The sequence below is a fragment of the Cavia porcellus genome, unplaced genomic scaffold (genome assembly GCF_034190915.1).
Source record: "Cavia porcellus strain 051 isolate PalLab524CR breed Dunkin Hartley unplaced genomic scaffold, mCavPor4.1 scaffold_18, whole genome shotgun sequence".
Lineage (NCBI taxonomy): Eukaryota > Metazoa > Chordata > Mammalia > Rodentia > Caviidae > Cavia > Cavia porcellus.
Genome location: NW_026947501.1, coordinates 37,600,237 through 37,624,286, shown reverse-complemented (window position 1 = coordinate 37,624,286; position 24,050 = coordinate 37,600,237). Strand labels below are relative to the sequence as shown.

At 49.9% G+C, this 24,050-nt stretch overlaps 1 protein-coding gene across 1 annotated transcript in view; it reads right to left on the bottom strand.

Moving 5' to 3' along the window:
- Positions 1-408: 408 nt before the first annotated feature.
- Positions 409-24,050, bottom strand: part of Tcf7l1 (transcription factor 7 like 1) — a 143,985-nt gene continuing 120,343 nt past the window's right edge. The window contains exons 4-12 of the mRNA XM_063229649.1: positions 22,604-22,687; positions 7,414-7,546; positions 6,256-6,358; positions 5,975-6,058; positions 5,204-5,347; positions 4,491-4,650; positions 4,290-4,397; positions 3,262-3,337; positions 409-1,809 (exon numbers count right to left, since the gene is read on the bottom strand). Coding sequence (XP_063085719.1) covers positions 1,376-1,809; positions 3,262-3,337; positions 4,290-4,397; positions 4,491-4,650; positions 5,204-5,347; positions 5,975-6,058; positions 6,256-6,358; positions 7,414-7,546; positions 22,604-22,687 — 1,326 coding nt within the window. The 3' untranslated portion in view covers positions 409-1,375. The remainder of the gene's footprint in view (positions 1,810-3,261; positions 3,338-4,289; positions 4,398-4,490; positions 4,651-5,203; positions 5,348-5,974; positions 6,059-6,255; positions 6,359-7,413; positions 7,547-22,603; positions 22,688-24,050) is intronic.

Genomic DNA, 24,050 nt, shown 5'->3' with positions numbered 1-24,050 from the left:
CTTTTCTTCTTGCACTCCACTTGTTCACTATTTTAAATGGAAAAGTTATAACTTTAAATGAGTTGATTACTTTTTAATAATAAGTCTAGTACCAGAAACATTAATTACAGTTCAAGATACTTTGAAAAGTATCACATCAAAGCTGCCCCTTTTATCTTGGCAACTGCAAGACACATGTGGGCATGAAGTGTACGTCGAGTATACTTGAGGTGGTGACTGATTTCACTCAACTGTAAATAAAGATTCTGCCTTCGGATCTGTGATCAGCACGGCCTGTGTATGCGAAGTCTGTGTATACGTGAGCCTGGCAGCTGGACTTTTTTTCACATTCCTCACCACAGGTGGTTGTGAACTTAGGCCTTGGCTGCTTGATTCAACAAAAGAACTGAAAAAAACAAAACACTCAAGGAAGGTCTTGCAACTGCAATTTTATTTTTATTTTGTGAAAATAAACAATTGGGAGTTAAAATTGCTCCAAAAACCATAAAAACAAAATGAAGTACACACAGAAGAAGCATGTGAGGTGACGGGGGAGGGCAGAGGGTCTTGGAACTTTGGCAGATTGTGCTAGCACGGAGCTAGGTGGCAGGAGCCGGAGCTGGGGGGCCAGAGCCCACTGCCACTCTGGAGCTGTGGGGTGCAGCTCTCAGCTGGCGGAGGGAGGAACAGATGTCACGGTGTGAGTCAGGCACCTTGAGTCCCTTTCAATGCAGGGGGGGGGGCCACGCCACAGGACCTCTTTCCCCACCCTAACTGGAAGCTGGCAGGGTTTTGCGATGCTGGGGATGCCTCCCGGAGGGCGAGGGGAGGCTGGTGGAGACAAATCAGGCCAAGATGCCTTTGTGTGTGGTCACGGTCTTCCACTGGGCAGAGGACAAAGGCTGAGAGGACCCGCGATGGTTACCACTGGACGAAAACTTGGGCCAGGACCCAGGAGACATGGAGGAATGGGTCTGGTCAAGTGGTACCAGGCTGGGGCTCTGGGCCACAGCAAGCACACAGACCGATGAGGGCAGCTGAGGCAGCTGGGGGTGGCTAAGGAGCCAAGGGTGGGGGAGAGAGAGAGGGGAGCCGGGAGGAGGAGGGCAGGTGCCTTCTGACCAGGCTTGTCCACTGCAGCACACACAGGGAGAACAACGCACGACTCTTCAGTTTTCTTTCTTGTAAAGATTTTTTTTGTTGTTTTGTTTTTTTTAAAAAAGCCTAAAGATCAGCTACTGGTTACATCTACAAAATGTAAAGTGCTGTTGTTACCAGCTACTTTACAGAACAGTCCAGAGTGGTCAAATATTGACCAATAAAGTTTCTTTTTTTTCTTCTTCTGAATCATTACTACTCGATGAGTCACACGACAGCCTGCGTGGACAGGGGTGGCCTAGTGGGCAGACTTGGTGACCAAGGAAAGAGGCTGGGCCTGGAGCACGGGGAGGGCCTGGTGGGCATGGAGCGTGGCTGGGAAGGCAGGGGGAGAGGTCAGCAGAGCAGCGGGCATGGACCCCAGGGGGAGTGGCCGCGACAGCAGGGGAGGCTGGCTGCCCAGGTGGCCCGGGGAGCTGGCTGCAGCCTTTGCAGACAGGAAGGCGGCCGAGTGGAGAGCCAGCTGGGCCCGGGTCTCGGGCTTGGTGGTGAGGGAGAGAGGCTGGGCTTGCTCTGAGTGGGTGGCAGCCGGGGCGGCGGGGGAGGCCAAGGCCGCAGAGGGCGTGGCGGGAGAGTCCAGCGTGCTGCAGTGGGAGGAGGCAGGGCTGTCGCAGGACTTCTCAGGGGGCAGGTACTGGACACATGGCTTCTTGCTCTTGGAGGCCAGAGCACCTAAGAGAAGAAGCACAGGGAGTGAGAAGCTAAGAGCTGTGGGAACAGCAGGGACAGGGGCCAGTGCTGGCTGTGCCCACGTACCTCTGGGTCCATGGGGTGCACATCCCTGGGTCAATCAAGAATGGATAGAGAATGTCAGGGAAAAGACCGCATCTGTACCGAACCTGTATAGACTTTCCCCCTTTGCCAGCATTCCCAAAACAATATAGCACAATGATTTTAGTACTCTAAAATCCCTGTATTAGGCATTATAGTCAGGAGGGGGCAGTGTACACAGGAGAGGCTGCAGAAGTTAGATTACACTGTTTTATATAGAGAATGTGAGCACCCATGCATTTTGGTAGTTGCAGAGTGGATTGGGGGGTGAGTTGGAGAATCCCCCACGGATAGGGAGAGACAAGTGAACTTTGGAAACACAGGAATGCTGACGAGAAGCACCTCAAATTACTTGTATGGGTCCTGAGGCTAGAAAAGCACACTGAAGAACCCCCAGAGCAGGGCAATGCACCAACTGTCCAAGACTCCCACACTAGAAAGTAAATGGCTCTGTCTAGCATGGCATCTTTTCCCCCTAAATCTCGTAACGTCTCGGGCTGGGGATTTAGCTCAGCGGCATAAGCGCCTGCCTTGCAAGCAGGCAGTCGTGAGTTCGATCCCTGGTACCGATAAAAAAGGAAAAAGCCAAAAAGAAAAAATCTTGTAACTTCTGGGATGCAGCCACTCAACTTGTTTTAAAATCTTGGGCTGCTGGTGCCAAAGATAGTGGGCACCTGCTGAGTAGCACGTATACAGGGCTACGTAGTGTCTACATGGTTGGCTTATGTGTACTCCTGTGTAGCCGAATATAAAGTTATGTAAGTGCAAGAAAGGAAGGAGGAAAGGCAAAGAGAAACAGGAGATCAAAGGCGCTGTGGAGGGTACAAGCAGTGGCAGCCTTGCCCAGAGGATGGGACCTAAATCCTTGCCACAAGGATCTTTCTCTGCTGGCTGTGATTCCCAGATGGTTCACACAAGAGGCTCCCATCTGATCCTGCTGGATTCATTGACGGGTGGCAGGTCAGTCTAGTGCCTACAGGAACTGAGGCTGGTTTCAATGGTTCAGTCTCCTGAGTGCTGCGATTATAGGTTTGCACCACCACACCCAGCACATAATTCATTTTTAGTTTAGGCACTGATTCTAGTACCTAATCTTCAAACTGCAACTTGACTGAATGGAGAAGTACCTAAGTTTTAGAGAAAGTCCCAGGATCAAATTCTGCCACCACCTCTTAACAAGTGGACTGACTGGGAAAATTCCTGAATTTCTCTGAGCATCTTAATCGGTCACCTCTAAAAAGGTAGCACTACCTCCAGCCAAGTAGAGAGAGAGGGAGAGGCCGGGACACTGCACAAGCAGGTGTGGCTGGCAGACTGGGGGAGGGACACAGAAGGGACAGGGTCCCGACTCACCCTCCACCTCGGGGACTGGCTGCTGGGACTGTGTCTGTGACAGCTGCTTTTCTCTCTTCCTTTTCTTCTTCTTACCCTGAACGAAGGCCAAAGGAAGAGGTGAGTAGGCACAGAAGAATACCTTGTATTAAAAACATTAGCGGGAGGGGCTGGGGATTTAGCTCAGTGGCATAAATGCCTGCCTGACAAGCATGAGGTCGTGAGTTTGATCCCAGGTACGACACACACACACACACACACACACACACACACACACACACACACACAATTAGCTTCACTATTAATAATCACTCTCATCAGAGGGCTGTGGATGGGAGCATGGGTCACTGCCCTGGCAGCTCTTGATGGCCCTAGGTGAGGGTGCTGCAGGGGGAGCCCCAAAAGAGGCAATGGCCTGGGCTTCTTGGAGCTCTCAGCCTGCCCCCTCCTCCAGGCTGGCTTCCCTGCTCTCTCCCTGGAGTAATGCTTCTGTCTTTTCCTGGGGAGTTCTGGGTCCCTGTGAAAGTCTGTTGTAGCTACAAATCCTCTTACCAGTGAAAAAGCAAATAGGAGCCGACCTACACAAAGCTGCTTAGTGCACAGAGAGACATGCTAAGCCTCCTGTGGCTCAGACACTGCTCTTGGAGCTCTGATTAGTAGCCTGCTGGTAGAGGACCCCACCAGTCATACTGTCCCTGTTGTTAGGGAATCAAAGGTGAAGTCTCACTCAAATGGGAAGGGAACAAATTGAAGTCTGGCTTCAGGCTACCTTGTGACTATTTTTTGACATACAGTCTCACTTTGTAGTCGAGGGTGGCCTTCAGCTCCCTATGCAGACAAGCCTGGCCTCACACCAGCAATGATCGTCTTGCCTCAGCCTCCCCAGTGCTGGGGTTACAGATGTATGCACAAGGACACCTGGCTCTATCTTGTGACTTCTGAGAATTAAAACGGTTTCTTATTTCTAGAGAAATAGGGCCTTCTCCTTTAAGAGTCCTCGGCACATGAAGTGCTCCAGGGTCTGTGTCCCGAGCAGGGCGGCCACTCACGTAGTTGTCCCGGGCTGACCAGGTCGGGTAGAGCTGGGAGTGCAGCTGCCGCTCCTTCCGGGCCAGCTCATAGTACTTGGCCTGCTCTTCTCGAGACAGGTTGTGCCACTGCGGGAGACAGGGTCAGAGACAGGAAAGTGGTCAGCACAGGGGGCAGGGACCAGGCAGCCTGGGGGTGCGGGGGCCGAGAGTGCACCTCACCTTTCTTCCCAGGATTTGGTTAATGGCCGCGCTTTCCTTCAGGGTGCACTCAGCCACCACCTTGGCCCTCATCTCCTTCATATACAACATGAAGGCGTTCAGAGGCTTCTTCACGTGGGGCTTCTTCTCCTCCTCCTTCTTCACGGTGACTGGGGATTTCCTGGGAGGGCGCAGGGTGGGCGTCAGCATGGTTCAGCTGTCCCTGGGCAGCTGCAGACTCTGGGGAGAGCTGCAGAGCAGCTCAGGGGCTGAACTGAGTCGCTTTAGCACACGTAACGTGCAACCCTTGAATCACCTCTAGGCTCCCTCTGAAATCCCCTGGCGATTTCCAGACCAAAGGGCACAGGGTAGCAGGGAACGCTGGCCAGAGGGCTGAGGGGAAGCGAAGGGCCCTCTGGGCAGGAGCAGGGGCTTTCCTGCGGTCTTCCAGGCACAGCAGGCAAAGGAGATGCCTCTTGGCTCTGCTGCGGGGCCACTGTGGTCTCCAAGGACCCTCTCCTGGCCCTGCGCTCTCATGGGTGTCAGGGTGCAGAGGGAGTCTGTAGCAGCTCAGGTCCCCCTTTCCCTACCATGAGGAAAGCCATACTAGGTCTCTCAAAGGACGGGGCCCCTGAAAGCCAAAGGGAACAATTCCCAGGGGTGGACAGGGCCGAGGGGACCTCCAGGCCCAGCCAGTCCCTTCCCGCCCTGGGCCCTGGCCGCTGCTCACTTACGCGCTCACCGCGGGGCTCAGGCTGGGGGGCGCTGGTTCCTGCTTGACGATGGGGGAGACGATGGCAGGGTGGGGGATCCCTGAGGTGGGCAGGCCAGGATGGGCGGGAGCCACCATGTGAGGGGAGAACCGGCTGGAGACCAGGCTGCATACCAGGCGGGAAAAAGGACAGTAGGGGACACAGTTGAGAATGGGTCACCCAGAAGACGCCAGGAGGCTCCCTGCCAGTTGAGGCTGGAAGGCTACTGGCGATCTGCTGGAGAATCAGGTCTGAGGGGCCCTGATGCTGCCCTCCCCTCAGGACACAGGGAACCCCAACCTGGTGCCAGAAGTAGGTCAAATGGAAAACAAAGGAGGTCAGAGGGCAGCGGAAGTGGGAGAAAACCGGGCTCATGCTATGGGCTGCGTGGGTTCCCTGTCACTGGAGTGGCCACTGTCCTTGAGACAGAAGCCAACCCCCATTCTGTCTCCCCTCTCCTCACTGTGTGTAGGGGGAATGACGCTTCCCCCATCTCTGGCATCACGGTGACACAATCAAATACCTCTGCCCATAAAGCCTGGCCTGGGGGAGATGGCAGGGGAGGGCAAGGGGCTCCTGGGGTAAGAGCAGGGGCAGAGTGGCCCTCATCACAAAGGGTGGGCGGAGTGGTGAGTCTGTCCTCTCTCTCACTGATGGAAGACAGGCTGTGTCACTGTAAGCAGCAGCTGTCACCGGTACACGAACGGCCCCAGGGCTGCCACTGCTTGTCCATGGCCCCGTCCCCAGACTCACCTGGACATGGAGGCGTTCATGGCCAAGGCAGGGTAAGGGCTCCGGAAGCCACCAGGAGGAATGGAGTACATGGGCTGCCCTTGCCTGTGAGGCCCAGGAGCAAGGAAGTGTGGTCAGGTGCTGGGAACACTGAGGCTAGGACGAAGTGGGGCAGGGGGAGAAAGGGCCAGGAAACGGGAAGAGTGGGGTGGGCTGCCTGGGCGGGAGCGGGAGGCCCGAGGCCTGGGGCTCAGAGGTAGAGCTCAGGACGGGAAAGGGAAGAATGGAGGCCGTTTCCTTACTGTGGGACGAGCCAGCCGAGCGGGTGGGGGATTTGTCCAACAGCTCCGGGAGACAGTGGGTAATATGGTGACAGCTCAGAAGGATGGGGAGGCCGGGGGATCCCTGTTTCCAAAGAGAAAGCCATGTCAGACTGTTCCCTCCCTCCAGGACTCTCTTCCTTCATCTTCCTCGCCCTCTACCAACAGCTCTGTCGGTCAAGGAGCTTTCCATCTTTCTAGCCACGCATCTTCCAGCATCTTCCAGCTGCTTGTCAGTCGGGAATCCATCCATGTCTTGTAACCAGGGGTCAGGAAATCCCCCAAGTCATTCATTAACCAACTGTCTAAAACACGAGCCTCATTCTTGGGGAAATGAACCCCAAGTTTCTTGTTTTGTTTTTCAGCACTGATGGCTTTGGCACACACTCTACCACGGAGCTAGTCTCAGCTCTTCAGCGCTAGACTTCCCTTCCACAGTTAGCCTGTTTATTATGTGCAGTGTGCGCGAGCATTATTTCTCCCGAGCTTTGAGTCATGGCAGTCCCACAAGGGTGTTAGAAGGACCTTAGCTCCCTGGGTTGGACAGGTCTGATGGGCCATTGAAATGTTTCTAAAAAGCTAGCCTGGTTCAAGGGCACACACCTGCAATTCCAGCATTCTGGGGGGCCGAGGCAAGAGGACTGAATGTTGTGGGTCCAGCCTGGGCAATTTAGAGACACAGTCTCAACATAAGTACAAAGAAAAGAGGCTGGGGATGTAGCTCAGGGCGAAGGACCCAAGTTCAACCCCCGGTACAAACAACAAAACACAAACAAATGAGCGAACACCCTAGATTCGCTTTCCTGCTTTACAACTGTACTGAGAAGCCTGGCTGGACTAACGAGTGTATTTGACAGTGTTGAGCCTAGGACATGGGTTTTGGTTCCAGAGAGACACAGCGGAAGCTGGGCTGAACTTTGAGCCACCTCTGATGTTCACTGTGAAGCTCCTTCCAGGCTCGTCTTGTTTCATTGCCTTTTATCCTCACACTGTCCCTAAGGTGAGGAAGGAGATGAGACTCTGGGGGAACAGAGGCAGGATTTGAACTCAGGTCTGCCTCCTTCAGCGCCCGCTATATGCCCTGCAGAGGAAAGCCTGCCCGGCCCGCAAACACCTGTGTGTGGTGGGTGACTGACTCACCTGTCTTTGGATCGATCTCCTGGGAGAGGTGTGTGGGAGGGGAGCCTGGGGAGAAGTGGTCGTTGCTGTAGGTGATGAGGGGCGTCAGCGGGTGCATGTGATGCGGGTGCTGAACAACGGGAACTTTGTTAGACTGTAAGACACAGGGAAGAAAAGCTGGCACCGGTTGCCAAGGAGACGGGAGTAGAATCAGCTGTTATTTACCGAGGGGAATGTGTGCCAGGTGTTTTCCACGCAACATCCCTGCTATTCAGTCCTCCACACGGTCCTGGAGGGAGGAAGCGGCCTGCACAGCTGAGGAGGAAGCTGCAGGGTGAGGGAGGGGGCTGGCGCCCAGCACAGCACGTGGGCCCTGCCACGGATGGCGGCTCCGCTGCGAACCATGCTGTGTGACCTCAGGGAGGGGAAAGGACCCAACACACACTCTGCAAATCAGCTTCACACAATGGCTCTCAGGTCTGCCCGAGTCCAGGGACAGAGCAGTGGGAGGGGGGCTCGGCTGCCAGGTCCACCTTCAGGCCTTGCACCCCTGTCAGCTCTTCTCCTGGCACCCTCTACGACACAGACGTCTACCACGTTTCATTTACAGTATCACTCAGTATTAGGAGTATCGTTATTTTATTTTATTTTTTGGTACTGGGGATTGAACTCATGACCTCACACCTTACACCGCTGAGCTAAATCCCTAGCCCCAGTATCATTCTTTTATATAACTGGAGGCAGGGAAGGAACATTGGCATGTCATGATGCATCCTGATTTCAGAGTTGAAAATGGAAAAAAACCTAGGCTGCCTCGAATTGGCAAACCCAATTCATTGTAAAAATTGCTTTCATCTGATTTAACGCAACAATAAAGATTTTTACTACACTTTACTGAGTTCCCACATTACAAACATGGCAATATGCACAATGGCTTGTCCTCACAATCGCATAAGAAGATAGGATTATTACCCTTACTTTTTTTGAGACAGAATTTCATTGTGTAGTTCAGGCTGGCCTTGAACTTACATTGATCCTCCTGCCTCAGCCTCCAAAGTGATGTAGGCATGTGCTACCATGGTACTGGGCATATGCCAGGCTTGATTGTCCCCACTTTAAAGATGAGAAAATTGAGCTCAGAAACATTAACCAGCTGTATCTCAGCATAGGGGTAGTGAACAGCAGAACCGGAATTCCTATCTGGTATGTGGGGCTCTAAAAAGTTTCTCTTATACTACCTGTCTCCTAAGATCCTGATCAAAGCACAGCTGTTGGAGAGAAGGGCCAGATTTTAAACCAGTAGTACTAGTACTAGTAGTACTAGTAGTAGTAGTAATAGTAATAATAAGTGATTAAGTTACAAGTAGATATGAGGTGTGTTTGAAAAAGGTTTGTAAAAGAGATTTGGAGGTGGACCCAGAGCTGGAACACCACTCGGCTGTCTTCCCTGTTCGATGTTCCTAACCACGATCACTAGGTGGCGCTGACACGCTGAGCTCTGCGCGCAGAATTTCCACATCTCAAGCCATCTCCCAACACCCACCCCAGTGGGCTTGTCCCACGCTGAGCAATAAATGTTAACATTCCCTTCCCACTGTTTTCAGCTGTTCGCTTACTAGTTGCTGATGATGTCTCTCTACTTGAACATATTGCACAAATGAAGGTATAAAATGAATTCTAAGGTCAGATTTCCAGGAACCCAGTGCAACTAAATGCAGTGTCTGGGTTCAATGGAACCAGCTTTGTATAAAGGGTTTTTTGTTGCACGGTATAAACACAACAGGGTTTTACTAAGGCAAAAGTAGGTGATAGCAGAATAATTACACAAAATGGCCACAATTTAAAGACAAACATAAGCTGGAAAAAAAGCTAGCTAATGATACTGTCACTCTGTGGCAGAGAGCTTGGAGAGTGTGAACCCTAGGTTCAGGCCCTGGCACCACAAACAAAACAGAACCAAAACCCAAACAAACAAAAAAAATTAAATAGAATTTCAGCAAAATGTAATCAGTGGTTACATTTGAGGTGGAACTGAGTGATTTTTATAGTTTTATTTTTACTGTTTAAAATGCACACTAAGAATAATACCAATTTTGTAAGACCTCACAAAGCCTGTAGAAACACAGCCATCTAACCCAGTCATTAAGACTTATCATGCATCAGTTTTAAATTTCCATTTCTTTTCATCACATATAGCCATCCAGAAGCAAGTGACAGTATCACATGTCCTGGGACCCCTGAGCTATTAAGTGGCCTCTCAGAAGCTGGCAAACAGTACTGCATGGGTGGCAGAGTTATACACAAGCAGGGAATGGGAGTTACTTTGGAAATCTAGGGAAGAGTCACAAGGTCCAGGAGCTACGATTCCCCACTAGGTGGCGTTCCTGTCCAGAAAATGAGCATGGAGGGAAAGGCGGGAAGCGTTTAAGATTGCTAAAACTTGAGGCCAGGCGGATGGTATATACCTCTAATACCAGCACTCAGGAGGATTGCAAGCTAGAGGCTAGCCTGGGTTACACACAGAGTGGAAGGTAAGCAGCACAGAAATTTTTATCTGGTACATGGGGCTCTTAAAAAAACAGAGCACATAGGGAGATCCTGTCTCAAAACAAACAAAAAAGCCCACATCCAAGTTTCTGCTCCTGTCCTCAGCTGTCCACAGGGGCTGGATGCCCACAGCACAAGCTCAGCCAAGGATCAGGAATACACACCCTTCAGGGAGCTACCCCTACCCCCTACCCCTACCCCTCTGAAGCGAGGGCATGGTCAGGCCAGGTGTATGTAATGTATCCAAGGAAGAGCGCCTCAGAGCCATTGGGCCGGATCCTCCCTGAAAGTCATAGGAGCCCGGCTCATTCTTTGCCAGGTGTCTCTTATCTCTTCCAGTCTGTTTCTACAACTGTCCAAGCTGCAGTGCTCAGGCTCTCAGAGAGGCCCAGATGAAGGTTGGCTCCTCCCAGCTCTGACCAGTGACACCCCCAAAACTCCTGGGCTCCAGCTGCAGCTCAGCAGCTCCCTAGAAGTGGGTGTGGACCTGACCACGCCTGTGCGGGAGACCCTGGAGTCCCCGACGGTGCTAACACCAGCTGCTGTTGTGCATTGAAGCCATCTGTGCTGTCCACATTCTCCAAGACAGGGACACAGCCTTCTGTTTGGGATCTGAACTGTCTGGGTTGAGGGTGTGTGTGGTGTGTGTGTGTGTGTGTGTGTGGTGTGTGTGTGTGTGTGTGTGTGAGATAATCCTAAGAACAGGCTTGAGGGAAAAAGGAAACTGAACTTGTTCCTAAAGTCCCAGCACTGTGAACCCAGGGGAAGGCAGCAGATGGGGCGCTGTCAGAGAAGCAGGCGTGGGTGGCCTCCCAGCACTGGGGTCCAGTGAGGCCCCCGCGCCAGCCCACGCCACGGAGCCCCATGCTTCCATCTAGGACAGGCAATCGGCCTGGCCCAGGGTCACACAATCTGCTGTGCCATGTCCTGTTATTTTGCTTGTCTTCTTAGGAGCGTTTTCAACCTCAGCTCCATTGCAGGAATCTGTCCAAGCTACGTGCACATTTTCTAAGGGTTACTTCAAGACAGAGGTTTAAAATAACCTACAACCTACTGAGATGGGCTCAGGTAAAGTGAGGTCCACTGCAAATATGCTGGGAAGCAACCAATGGGCGACATCCCTCCTCCCCACCCCCCACGAGGAGTTGTCAATTTTTCTCTAGCACACTTCACGACCCATGCAGCAGAGGTTCTTCCTAATGTTCCTTCTTAATGTTTTTAGAGCAAAACACGTCTATGATAGTATTGTTTTCTTCTCTTTCCCCTGATCTGTACCTCAACAGGACACACTATGCCCGCACCCGTTTCTGTAGACCACATATCTCATTTAAGCTTCTACGATAGAAAGCAAGTTTTGGGGAGGGGGTAGTGGTGGTGGTAACGGAGACTGAAGCGGGGCCCCTGGCTGCATCCCCAGCCCCTTTTATTTTCTATTTTATTTTGATTTTGTTTTTCTATTCTGTTGTTTACTGGAACATGGTTCCACTAAATTGCCCGGGTTGAGGTTGGGTTTCTTTTGCTTTTGTTTGTTTTGCAAGGATCTCACTAGGTAGCCTCAGACTTTCAGTGATCCTCCCGCTTCAGCCTCCCGAGTGCTGGGATTATGGGTGTGTGTCATCCTGTTTTATGGGTATGTGTCAAGCCTTTTTTTTTTGTCTTTTTCATTTTTACTGGTACCAGGGATTGAACTCACGACTGCCTGCTTGCAAGGCAGGCGCTTATGCCGCTGAGCAAAATCCCCAACCCCAATGTCAAGCCTATTTTAAAGCTTTTCCTTAAACCAATTCCTGGGATGTCTCCTGTCTATCCAAAGTATTTATTGGCTTATCTCTCTCTTTTTTTTTTTTTTTTTTTTGAGACGGGGTCTTGCTATGCAGTTTAGGCTGGCCTTGAGCTCACTTTGTAGCCCAGGCTGGTCTTGAACTCACAATGATCCTCCCGCCTCAGTCTCCCGAGTGCTGGGATTACAGGCGTGAGCCACCACGCCCGGCTGGCTTATCTCTTTATATTTTCTTATTTATTTTTTGGTACTAGGAATTTAACTCAGGACCTCATGCTTGCCAGGCAGGCACTATGCCACTGAGCTATATCCCTGGTCCCTCTATCTGTCTTAAAATTTGCAAAGTATATTCCAGAAGCCAGCTGGTGCAGAAACTAAGGCAGATTTTTTTTTTTTTTTTGGTCTTTTTCCTTTTTATCGGTACCAGGGATTGAACTCACAATTGCCTGCTTGCAAGACAGGCACTTATGCCGCTGAGCTAAATCCCCAGCCCCAAGGAAGATTTATATAAAACAGAATCAGTGCAAATGGGAACTTGAAGTTTGGAAAAGGAGGGCACCTTCCTCGGATACAAACCCAGTGCACTGCACTAAAAGGCAACGTGTAATCTCATGCTGATGTCGCCCTAGGTGGTCCAGGGACCTGAACAGTGTCCGCACCAGGCGGCCCCGCCCTGGGGCCAGTGAGGTGGAGCAGACAGAGAACAGGGAGAAGCCACATGGTCCCTGGGCTCCAGGCGCTGACAGAGGTGGGGATCATATTCTTGACTCGTAAAGCTGCCAGAACCTTCCGGGTCTCTAAGGACTCTGCACTAGCTGGGCCTGTGGACAATCCAGTGGCAACATGGCAAAGGACGAGGACTGACTTCTGCCCCTGTTGAGTGCCACCCGCTGCTCTGGGTCTGGTCTGGGCTGTAGAGGATCTTCTCTGTTTTCACAAAATGCTTATCCTGCTGGACTTAAGTTTTTGTCCGGGGCAGGACCACCGATAAAATACACAAAGAAAGCCTACAGGGCATGGCGAGAAAGGCTGGGGAGGAGCCAGGAGAAGGCAGAAAGGGTTTTTATGCAGGCTGATGAAAGGAACAGTCCATGAACAAATGACTTCATAAATAACGGGGGGAAGTGGGGAGACCGATGTGGATTGGGGTGAAGAGCGGACAACTGCAGGAAGGAGGCTGGTGGGGTGGGCTGGGCAGGGTGTCCTGGCACGCTGGAAGAGCCACAAGGAGGTCAGAGGGGCAGAAAGAGAGAGGCGGAGATGAGGAGCAGAAGGTTTGTTATTTACTTTTTTTTTTTTTTTTTTGGTCTTTTTCATTTTTATCGGTACCGGGGATCGAACTCACGACCGCCTGCTTGCAAGGCAGGTGCTTATGCCCTGACCTAAACCCCCAGCCCCTGTTATTTACTTTTGAGACAGGGTCTCGCTATGTAGTTCAGGCTGGCCCTGAACTCACTATGTAGCCCAAGGGGGCTTCCAGCCTGTGATCTTCCTGCCTCAGCCTCCTAAATGCTGGGATTACAGGTTTGAACACCACACTGGGCAAAGGTCTACAATAAGAGGTCAGCAAGCTTGCTGTCAGCTCAGAGCAGGGCATGCACCACGGTGCGGTTCGTGAGCAGTGAAAGGTGCAAAGATAAAGGAAGAAACAATCTCCTCAGGGAGAGAAATAACCAGCAACTGGAACGCGCCTTCAAGCACTGGTGTGGTTTTTCTTTTCCTTTTCCCAGTACTGGGGATCGAACTCATAGCCTCGCACTTGCCAGGCAGGCGGTTATGTTGCTGAGCTAAATCCCCAGCCCCTACTGGTGTTTTAGAGGGCTTTGAAAGTTGCACCTTGGATTGTTCTCCAGCAGGAAGGGTACCAAGCAAAGAAGCCTAGGATCATCTTTTTTTGGGGAGGGGCGGGGGGTACCAGGGATTGAACTCATAACCTCATGCTTGCCAGCAGGTGCTTACACCACTGAGATAAATCCCCAGCCCTATCTAGTCCCGTGGGGCTAGATCCTTCTTTCGTTGCAGGATTACTTGAAAGAAAGGGTTTTGAAACCCTTGCAATTCAAATTGTTACCACAATGTGTCTGGGTAAATGTTAATTTTCACTTAGTTTTACAGAACTCAAGGTTGTTTGTTTGATACACTCATTAAGTTTTGGTTTTTCTTAAAAAATTTTTATTAGTATAACATTTACATTCATTGTGTGGAGTTGATACAGGGTGCAAAAGGATTGGACCAACCTAGAATGAAATAAAAACATGGGCAAGCAGCTGGTGTACGCCTGTAATCCCAGCCCTCAGGAGGCTGAGGCAGAAGCAGCCCTTGAAGTTTGAGGTCAGCCTGGATTACACAAGATCTGGTCTCAAAACAAAATAGGAACCTTTTAATTTTTAAAGCCCAGTGTAATTTTCTCATGATACAGTTTAGTTAGGAGGATAATAAATGAAATGTATAAGTAATAAGTAAATAAAGTAAGTAATAAATAAAATGTATAAATAAGCTATATAGTAGATGTTGATAAACACTAAGGATAAAGCTAAGAGAAGGCAGAAATGGTTATATTATACTGGTCAATGGAAAGAGAGCTCAATGGGAAAATGATTTAATAAATAGTGAAAATTAACGTTTACTCAGACACATCGTGGCAACAATTTGTTTTCACTGCCTTTTTCTTTTTTTTTAATAGGGTCTCATCATGTAGGCTAGCCTAACTTCCAATTTGTGGCAATCCTCCTGCCTCAACCTCCCCCCAGTGCTGGGATTACAGATGTGTGACTACACTGGTGTTTTGGCCTCTTTTTAAATTACATTATTTACAGAAAAACTGGTGTATACTTCTTTAAAAAAAAAAGTAAAGGTCAAGAAAAACAAAGGAACTCTGCCAAATGAGAGACGCTAAAGAGACAGAACAACGAAATGTAATGGGTCTTGGATTAAACCCTGGACCAGAAGACCTGGGCTGTGCACCGTGGATGTTACTGGGAGCCTGGGCAAAATCTGAATCTTTGTTGCGAGTTGGACAGGAATGGGTGATGTTAGTGTTTTTTTCAATTTTGGTAACTGTACTGTGTTTATTTAAGAGGTTGTTTTTGTACTTAGGAAATACAAATACAGTATGTAGCTCCTCTCAACTTCTTAGGAAAGAAACAAAAGTATATGTATATATCTCACAGTTAAAGTGGATAAACTGTATACGGGAGCTCTCTGTATTAGTCTCGTAACACATGTGACTATTTAAAATTATATACCCTAGAAGGAAGTTTTCATTTTGTCTTGAAGATAGTGTCTTACTATGTGGCCAAGGTTGGTTCCAAACTCATAGTGATTCTCCTGCCTCAGCCTCCCAAGTGCTCCAATTACAGGCTTGCACTACCATAGCTGGCTCAAATTTTGGTTTGACGGCTCCTCTGCTCCACCTCAATGTAGTTCTGATTTCTGCCCAAGAGATCATTGCCTAACAGAGAATGAGAAGAGGCTCCCAGAGTCAGTAGGGTCCTTCAAATCCCAAGAAGATGACGGCCTAGAGAAAAACTATAATCTTGCTCCTAAAAAAGTGCTACCATATAACAAAAACTAACTGGACACAACGAGCTTGCACACACCTGCAACAAAAATTTTGTTTAGAATGTGTTCTGCAAAGATTATAAATGCTAAACAAGCCAGGCAAAGCCATACATGTAAGGTTTTGTTATTTATTTCCTTCCTTTGCCCACTCATACTAGGTTTGTCCTTAGGCTGTGAACCCTAATGGCGCTTTCTTTCTTGTATGTCTGCCATGTGCTGTGAGAAAGGCCTGTTCAGGCAGCCCCAGGGCCTGGAATGGGAGCCACAGAAGAAAAGTTGAACCTTACCCTTAACCTACAGTGACCACTTGAGCCAACTCATAGATCTCTGTACATGGAAAAGAAATGCTTGTTGTTTTAACCCATGGAGGTGTTTGTTACACAGCAATTGTTAAGGAACTAGCTGACTAATGCATAAAGTCTGCAAACATATTTTTGGGAAATAGACAAAGTATAAAACTACACCCAAAACTGCCACCTGGCATTAATTAAAACAATTTTTTTAGGGGACTTAGCTCAGCAGCATAGCTCACCTGCCTCACAAGTGTGTGGTCATGTTTGTTCCCTGGTACAAAAAAAAAAAAAATTGCGGGGCGGGGGGGGGGGGGCTTGTTTTGGTTGAAGATTGAATTCAGGGCTTTTAGACTGAACTATGCACCAGCCTTTTTTTTTCTGAGACAGCCTTCCTAAATCATTAAACTGGCAGGCTGGGACTGACTGTACAATCTCCCTGCCTCAGCCTCCCCGGGTGCTGGGATTATAGGCCTGTACTACCACGCCCAGCTTGTTCCCCATTCCCCTAAACATCTCAGGAAGCTGAATTTGCTTATAATACTTCGCCAGTCCTATTTTCTACCCCCCCTTCCCAAAGAAGACATTATTTAAAATTTTTCATTATTAGCATTCACACACCCAAGAAAGACTGACAATGCTGAATGCTGGTGAGGGTGCAGGACAACAGGAACTGTTATGCACCCTTGGTAGGAACGCAAAACAGTTCGCCAATCGGGAAAACAGTTCGGCACTTTCTTAGAAAGCAACCCCACTCTTAGCCAGGTGTCTGTGACTTAGCACTCCTCAAGGATCACAAATTTGAGTCCAGCCTTGGCAACTGAGACCCTGTGTGGAAACAAAAAATAAAACGGTCTGGAAATGTAGCTCAATGTAAAGGCCCCAGGTTCAAATTCATTCTGAAAAAATAAGAAATAAAAAAAAAAATAAAAGCAGCCAGGTGTGATGGTTCATATCTGTAATCCTAGCACGTGGAGGCTGATGCAGGAAGATCACTCACTGTGTGTTAAAGGCCATCCTGGGCTATGCAGTTACACCCTGTCTCCAAAAAAATGTATTATATATGCAAGTATGTATAAATTCTATATGCAATTCATTTTTAGGTACTTCCTTAGAAGAACAGCAACGTATTTTCACACAAAAACCTGTAAGTGAACACACGTACTACAGATATACTAACATCATTTTATGGAAATACATTCACAGCACTTATTCATGATCTCCTGGGGCTGGAAACAACTCCGAAGTCCCCCACCGGTCAGTGGGCAGACAAACGTACTACATTCACACACTGGGGTCCGGGTCAGCAGCAGGTGGGGAGGGAGGGGGCCACAGCAGAAGGGGAGGAGAAGCAGCAGAGGGGAAGTGGCTCAGAAGGCAGCGAGTGCTGCCATCCATGGGCCTGGGGACTCAGCGGCCACCCCGAGAAACAAAGAACCAAAGAACCGCAGATGCCGAGTCCTGAGCCTTCCTATCAAGAGGGGCTGTGTTCCCAGCCTCCCTTTCCACTCAGGTCGCACTCTCTCCCCCTCCCCTGCTCTCCGGCCTCCCCTCTCCCCTGTGGATCTGCACCTTACATCATCGAGACACAGAGAGGTAGTGAGCTGGTTCCTTAAGGAACATCGCCTGCCTGCCTCTCTCCCTTCCTACACGCGTGCACCCCTAACACGGAACTCTTCTATGCAGTGTGACTGAGGCTCAACTCGACTGAACAGAGTTTGTCAAAACTCACAGAACTATATACAGGGGTGGCTGTTGCTCTGTATTTGCAAGTAGGAGAAAAAGTACACAAGGATGTCAACTTCAACTCAAAAACTCTAAACCATCAGTTGCCACTGGTTTAAAAAATAATGTTTCTGCAGGCTGGTCCTGTAGGTCAGGGGGTAGAGCACCTGCCAAGCATGTGTGAGGCCACAAGTTCGATTCCCAGGACACCAAAAAGTTGAAGCAAAACACAGCCAGAAAGAAGCAGGCAGTGTTCCTCGGCTGACGGATGATCCTGCTTTGCACTTTCCTCATCTGAATTTGTTCTCTGTGCCTTTGTCTACCCAGCTCCCGAATGCCCATATCTGTCCCCATTTTGGATTCTGGGTGTTCAGCCTAAGAGCTAAGATTCATATTAATACCAGACAACCTGCAGGTTGTGATGGCGCACATCCATTAACCCAGCTACTGGGAAGGCTGGGCAGGAGGACAGGGCGGTAAATTTGAGGCCGGCCTGGCCAGCTGTCCTGCAAAGAAAGGACCTCTTGTGGGGTGCTTAGTGGCCGAGCACCTGCCACACCCGCAGGAGCCCTGGCCTGAGAAAAGAATGAACCAGCAGAAAACCAAACAAAAACCAACCTGAAAATCTGACGTGTTCTACAATACTGGATTAAAGCATTCTCCATTTTTGGAGAACTGCAACCATTTCTTTTTTTTTTTTTTTTTTTTTTGTCTTTTTCCTTTTTATTGGTACCAGGGATCGAACTCACGACTGCCTGCTTGCAAGGCAGGTGCTTATGCCGCTGCGCTAAATCCCCAGCCCCCAACCATTTCTAAAAAGTCCTCAACACTGGGCCTGTTTGGCTCGAGACTCAGTAGAACTTAAGCATCTACCAGAAAGGGAGCTTTTGGTCACCCAATGACACCAAGTGACAGGAAAAAAACACACAGGCCTGCAATGTGATGTAACGAAACGCCCATGGGATGTGAGGTCACAGGTCTTCCGCTCTGACCTGACATTTTCCAGCGATCTGCAAAGTGTGTACATACTTTTATTACTTCTAAAAAAAATTTTAACTAAAAAATTCTGAATGAGAAGAATGAAGTGGGCTTGTGTTTTGTAAAGAGGAATACAGAAGGGCTATTGACCTTTAAAAAAAATAGGCCATTTATTCTTTTATTCATTCAAGAATTTCTCTTTGAGCATGATGACAGATGCAGGGTAGTGAATGTGAACAAACTCGAAGCGATTTTATCTTCTCCTTAGTTATCTGAAAGTGGGGGTATTCCTTCCCAACGCTGGGCATGGTGCTTGGGGACAGCAGGCAGAGGCCAGGCACATGGGACTATGGGCTGGGGCGGCGTCTCGATAATATTATGCAAGTAGGAAGCCTCTAGGGTCAGATACTGCAAGTATGAAATGTCGTGGCTTTTTGAAGCTTTCTTTAAAAGTGTCAGCTGGGCATGGTGGTGCACTCCTGTAATCCCAGCACTAAGAAGGTTTAGGTAGGTGGATCGTTGCAAGTTCAAGACCAGCCTGGGCTACAAAGTGAGCCCACGGTCAGCCTGAACTGCATAGGGAGACTGTCTCAAAAAAAAAAAAAAAGTGTCCACAGGAATGTGAGGGACTGAGGATTGAGTTCAGTAGCACAAGCCCAAGGTCATGAGTTTCATGCTGAACAACAACAAAAAAAAAGATTCCGAATGCTCGGCCGCGCCCCCTGCTGGCCCGGTCAGTATTTATTTTATGCAAGCTCTGTAAGACAGCCAGCTTCCCCAGGGCTCTTCCATAAGGGTGCAGGCTGTTACCTTCACTTGCACTATATCTAGGAGAAACTTTTTCCTAAGACAATGTACTCCTGATTGGAAAACAAACCTCCATAATACAGAGTGGTATAGTTTCTCTCACAACAAAGCCAGGGCCCAACCTTTTATGGCTACTTTGTAAAAGCCTCCAAGTCTTGTTTACATCTCTAGCTTAGAGGGAACTTCAGCTCCTCTTCCTACTTTGCAGCTAGCTGATGGTCTGTAGAGGAATGATTCTCAACTCTGGCTGCCCCTCAGGATTCCCTGGGGAGCTTAAAGTACTCCAATACCAGCCCCACCCCAGCCCAATTAAACCATATCCCTAGGGGATTATATGCTAACTACTAGGGGCTCATTATCTCTATTACCTTTGCAATCTGTCTATTTGTTCTGGCACCTAATTCGGGCTCTCATTACCTCTTAGTTTTGCTAATTAAACAGGCTTTTAATTGTTCATTCCCTTTCTAATTTCTTAATAATAGCAGTGGCAGCCACAGTGCTGGGGGTGACGCCGCTGTACAAGGTGGAAGGACCGGTCAGTTCCGTGAAGACTTACTTTGTGCTAAGCACAATGCTGAGCTCATTACCACACAGTGGCTGCTGTTCACACCATGCTGTGTGATCAGACTTCCGTTAGTCCATACGTATGCATGTATGGGTTTAGCAGACCCCGGGACTGAACCCAGGGCATTTGTACTGAGCTACATTCCCAGGCCTTCTTAAAACTTTTTTTTTTTTTTTAATTTTGAGACAAGGTCTCTCTAAATTGCCTAGCCTGGGCTCTAATTTGGGATCCCTCAGAGTGCGGGGATTACAGGTGTGCACCAGCATACCAGGCTTTTAGTGCCCATTTAATAGATGAGGAAATCGAGGCAGAGAGAGATGTAATTTGCCTGAAGCTGCACGAAGAGAAAGAGGTGGAGCTGGGTACAAATTTACCTTGCCCCCTGGGTTTTCTGTCACTGGTTTCCCTTCGATGACACATGCTGGTGCTCCAACTCTAAAGGTCAAAGGGTAGTTTTCTCCCTACCTGTAGAATTCCAACTTCACATTAAGGGTTTTTCTCCCCTAGACGACCCTTAAGCTTTTGAGGCGTACTGCTGCTTTGCTATGTTAGAATACACAGTCTAATGTATAATTTGCTGGAAAAATGCCTGTTTTGCTCTCTGTGACACGATGTGTCTCAATAGTTCATGCTTATCCGCCCTCAGAAAACACAAGAGGCCCACACTCAGCGTGGGTTGGCATTATCATTTGCAGTGCATGCATCTGTAGTGGCTGGATGTTTGTCTGAGAGTTGCAAGTATGGGTGTAGAACTAACTTTCTTTCTTTCTTTGTTTCGTTCTTTTTTGGTAACAGGGATTGAACTCACGACCTCAAGCTTGCCAGGCAGGCGCTTATGCTGCTGAGCTAAATCCCCGGCCCATAGAACTTTCTTGAAGACTTAGGAATCTTTGTGTATTTTTCTAGCACACTGATATATATTATTTAAGGAAAAGATCTAGAAAAAAAATAAGAATTAGGAAAGACCAAGACTGATAGATAGTATTAACACAGTATCGTAGAGGCCATGAAAAGAGGATTCCAGGAAGCGGGGGGCAGTCAATAGCGTCAGATGCCACCTGCTTGAGAAAGCAGGAAAATGCCTGGCGATGGGTGTTAGAAGCTGGCAGCCTCTAGAGGAGCCAGGCTGCCCTGGCAGAGAACTGGGGCAGCAACAGAGGCGTGAGGAATAGAGTGGGATGCGTGAGAAGAGAGGAGGGCGGTGTCCACAGAGGAAGGGTGGCCACAGGGTTTGCTTTGACCTTTCAGATGAAGATGGAACACTCTGTACAACAAGAAGGAAGGGACATTCGGGGTGCATATGTCAGCTGTTAAGGGGAAATCATGTCCACCTTTTAGGAGCTAGAGAAGAAACGACAAAGGGACAGATGTGGACAGAAGGGAGGACAGCGGGTGGGCTACCTCAGGACCTGCCGCAGGGGCCTGGGGGTTGGCACAGGACAGAGATCAGAGACAAACTGAGCTTGTGATGGGGTGACAGAGGGTTGGACATCTTCCAGCATGGCTGACTCAGACCACGCCTGGCACCTGTACCTGTCTGCCATCCCAGGTGGACTGTAGGTGCAAAAGCCAAGCCCCTAATCTGTTCCTTGGGCTTCTGTTCAGTGTGCTGCTCAAGCCTTGGTCATTGGCCACAGAACCCACGTCCAGGGTTTGCATGTCTAGGGCAGCCCAGCCTGGATGGCCAGTGCCTCTTCCTCACTCAGAGGTCCTCACTCAGAGGTCCTGCCTGCCCAGCAGATGGCTGTGCCACTCACCTGAGAGCCACAGATGACGCAGGCTTGTACACTACCAAGGGGCTGCCACTGCCAGCAGGCCCCATGCTTTCTGGCAATCAAACAAGCTCACTGAGCCACTCTATATTCTGTGAGTATCTTCCCTTTCCTGCACTGGACTCTAAGCTCTTAACATGCAAGGATTATCAGTACATCTTCAAACGTCCTCCAAGAGGAAATCATACGTCTGGAATTTGCTTTCAATCACAGTGTGATGGAAGGGGCAGGTTGCTGGCGGGTCACCGCGTAACAGGCTCTACTTTTCTCTAGTGTTAGCAACATCGTGAATCCCAGTGCCTTACACCTAGCACACAATTCTGCTTCCGTCTGTACAATGGACAGCTCAGGCACACGCAGGTCCACTGGCTGCACCCTCAGTGACTCTGACTCACTGGACAGAGGACAAACAGCATTAGTTTGTCGGAGGAGTGGGTGGAAAGGCAAGTATTGACCCAAGCTCCCAAAATCCATGAAGGTGGCACGTGAGGGTCACAGTCCAGTTACATCTCTATTTAAATCTGTCTTGATTTCGGTCCTCGGCAGGACCTGCTTGGACTACACCGCAGTATGCCTGGCTCCCAGGCCCTCCAGACCCGGCTTTGCAGCCTACTGTTGCCAAAGGCCTTTGTTCCCAGACGGTTTAATGGGTTCTTTCCTGTAGCAGCTGGTCCTGGGGAGCCCCGTGGACCGCTGCCTGGCAACTATGAGGCACAGAGAAGAGGGTGTTGTGAATGAGTTTCCAGGACGGAAAGGACCCTGCCCTGTGCATGGGAGCACCTCGGGAGGGTGTGTGTGGACCCCAAGGCTGACAGCCAGGGCCTGGGTGTTTCCAGTGGTGAGTCGAGGTGGTGTGCACCTGTGCGTTGAGGGGAAGGGGTGAGTGGGAGTGTCCAAAATACAGCTTCAGCTGGGTAGGGCAGTGCATCCCTGTAATCCCAGTATCAAGGGGGCTGAGGCAGGAGGACAGAAAGTTTGAGGCCAGTGTGAGCAACTTAGTGACTTACAGAATAAAAAAGGGCGGGGAGGAAGCTCAGTGTGAAGGCCCTGTGTTCAGTCTTCAGTCACACCCACACCCGCGGCCTCAGACTGTACTCCCACCCCATCAGTTTGTGGAAGGTGAGGGGAGGCAGGGGCAAAGGACAGGGCTAGACACAGTGTCCTGATTGGTGCTTTACAGACTTACCAAGTGTGCTGGAGATGGGGACCTTGTGTCCTTGACGGTGGCACTGGAGGGGACATCGAGAAGAGGCCATTTCATCTGCAGGTACTGCAGGAGGACAGAACACACAAAGCAGCTGGTGAGATGAGGTCTTCCAAGCGCCCAGAGCAAGCAGAAAAAGAGCCCTAAGCTCGGTCACCAGGCACCAGGGAGGCTGCCACTCAACCACCACGTCCACGAACAGGGTCAGGTTCCCGGTGGCTCTACGAGGGCACAGCACACACCTCCAGTCACCCTGCAGAGGCCACCGTGGCCTGTCACCTCGGGGGTGGGCACACACAAATGACAACTCAGCAAATTTTGTTTGCTTTTTTTTTTTTTTTTTTTGTCTTTTTTTTCATTTTTATCGGTACCAAGGATCGAACTCACGACCGCCTGCTTGCAAGGCAGGTGCTTATGCCGCTGAGCTAAATCCCCAGCCCCTTTCTCAGCAAATTTTGATTCGAGGAGAAAACAAATACATCCCACATGCCCCAAAGTTGCCCCGGAGCCCCCGAGGGGCTCTCTCTCCTGCAGTCAGGTCCAAGCCAGACCCGGAGGGAGCAGAGGGGCCTGGGTGATGCAAAGCAGAGGTGAGTGAACAGACGAAAACCATCCGCCTGACCCTCACGGAGTCGGGGTAATTACCCATCCATGCCCAAGCCTGCGTCTTCATCACGGAGAGGATGACTCAGGACCCACCCGCTCCCACGCGTCCCTGTGAAATCCCAAATACAACAGCTAATCTCTGTCTGTCTGTATGTCTCTCCCTCTGTGAGAAACCTCTTCCCACTCTGTCTTGCAAAGAGGAGCCCAATATGGGCTGCGTGACCCCACGCAAGTGACTGATAACCCAGTTTTGTCATTATAAGGCAAAGCCAAGATGACAACTTCCCAGGTTGTTAGATGCAATTGAGACAGTCAGGTAGAGAACACAGTGTCTTGGGAGCTAGCAGCTTTATGTTCATCAGCAACCATCGCTGCCAGGAGCAAAAGCACACGTGTTGTGGCAGTGCAGACACTGACAGGGTGCTGGTGGGCAGCGGACCCGTGAGGTGGCCTCTCTGCTAGAGCTCCCCCAGAGCAGCAGCTCCAGGAGGAATTTCACGGAGGACGGAAAGGGGTCTTTGAGTCCCCATTTGCTCTGCTCCCTGAATTGTAGGGGAAAACGCTCATGATTTGGCTTTGTGTGATACATACACGAAGCAGGGAAGTGGGTGGACAGGGCCCCAGGTTCCAAAGAGGTGACCCAAAGGCAGGTATGCCAAGAGTCAGAGCACGAAACAGGAAGCAGGTGTGACAGGCTGGGCCCGGCGGGAGGCAGCAGCTCAGATAAGGACGGACTTTCTGCTCCTCTCTGAAGCAGTGTGGCCCTGTCCCTGTCTCCTGCTGACCCTCGCTTCTTTCTCCCTTCTCACCACACCCAGCTCTC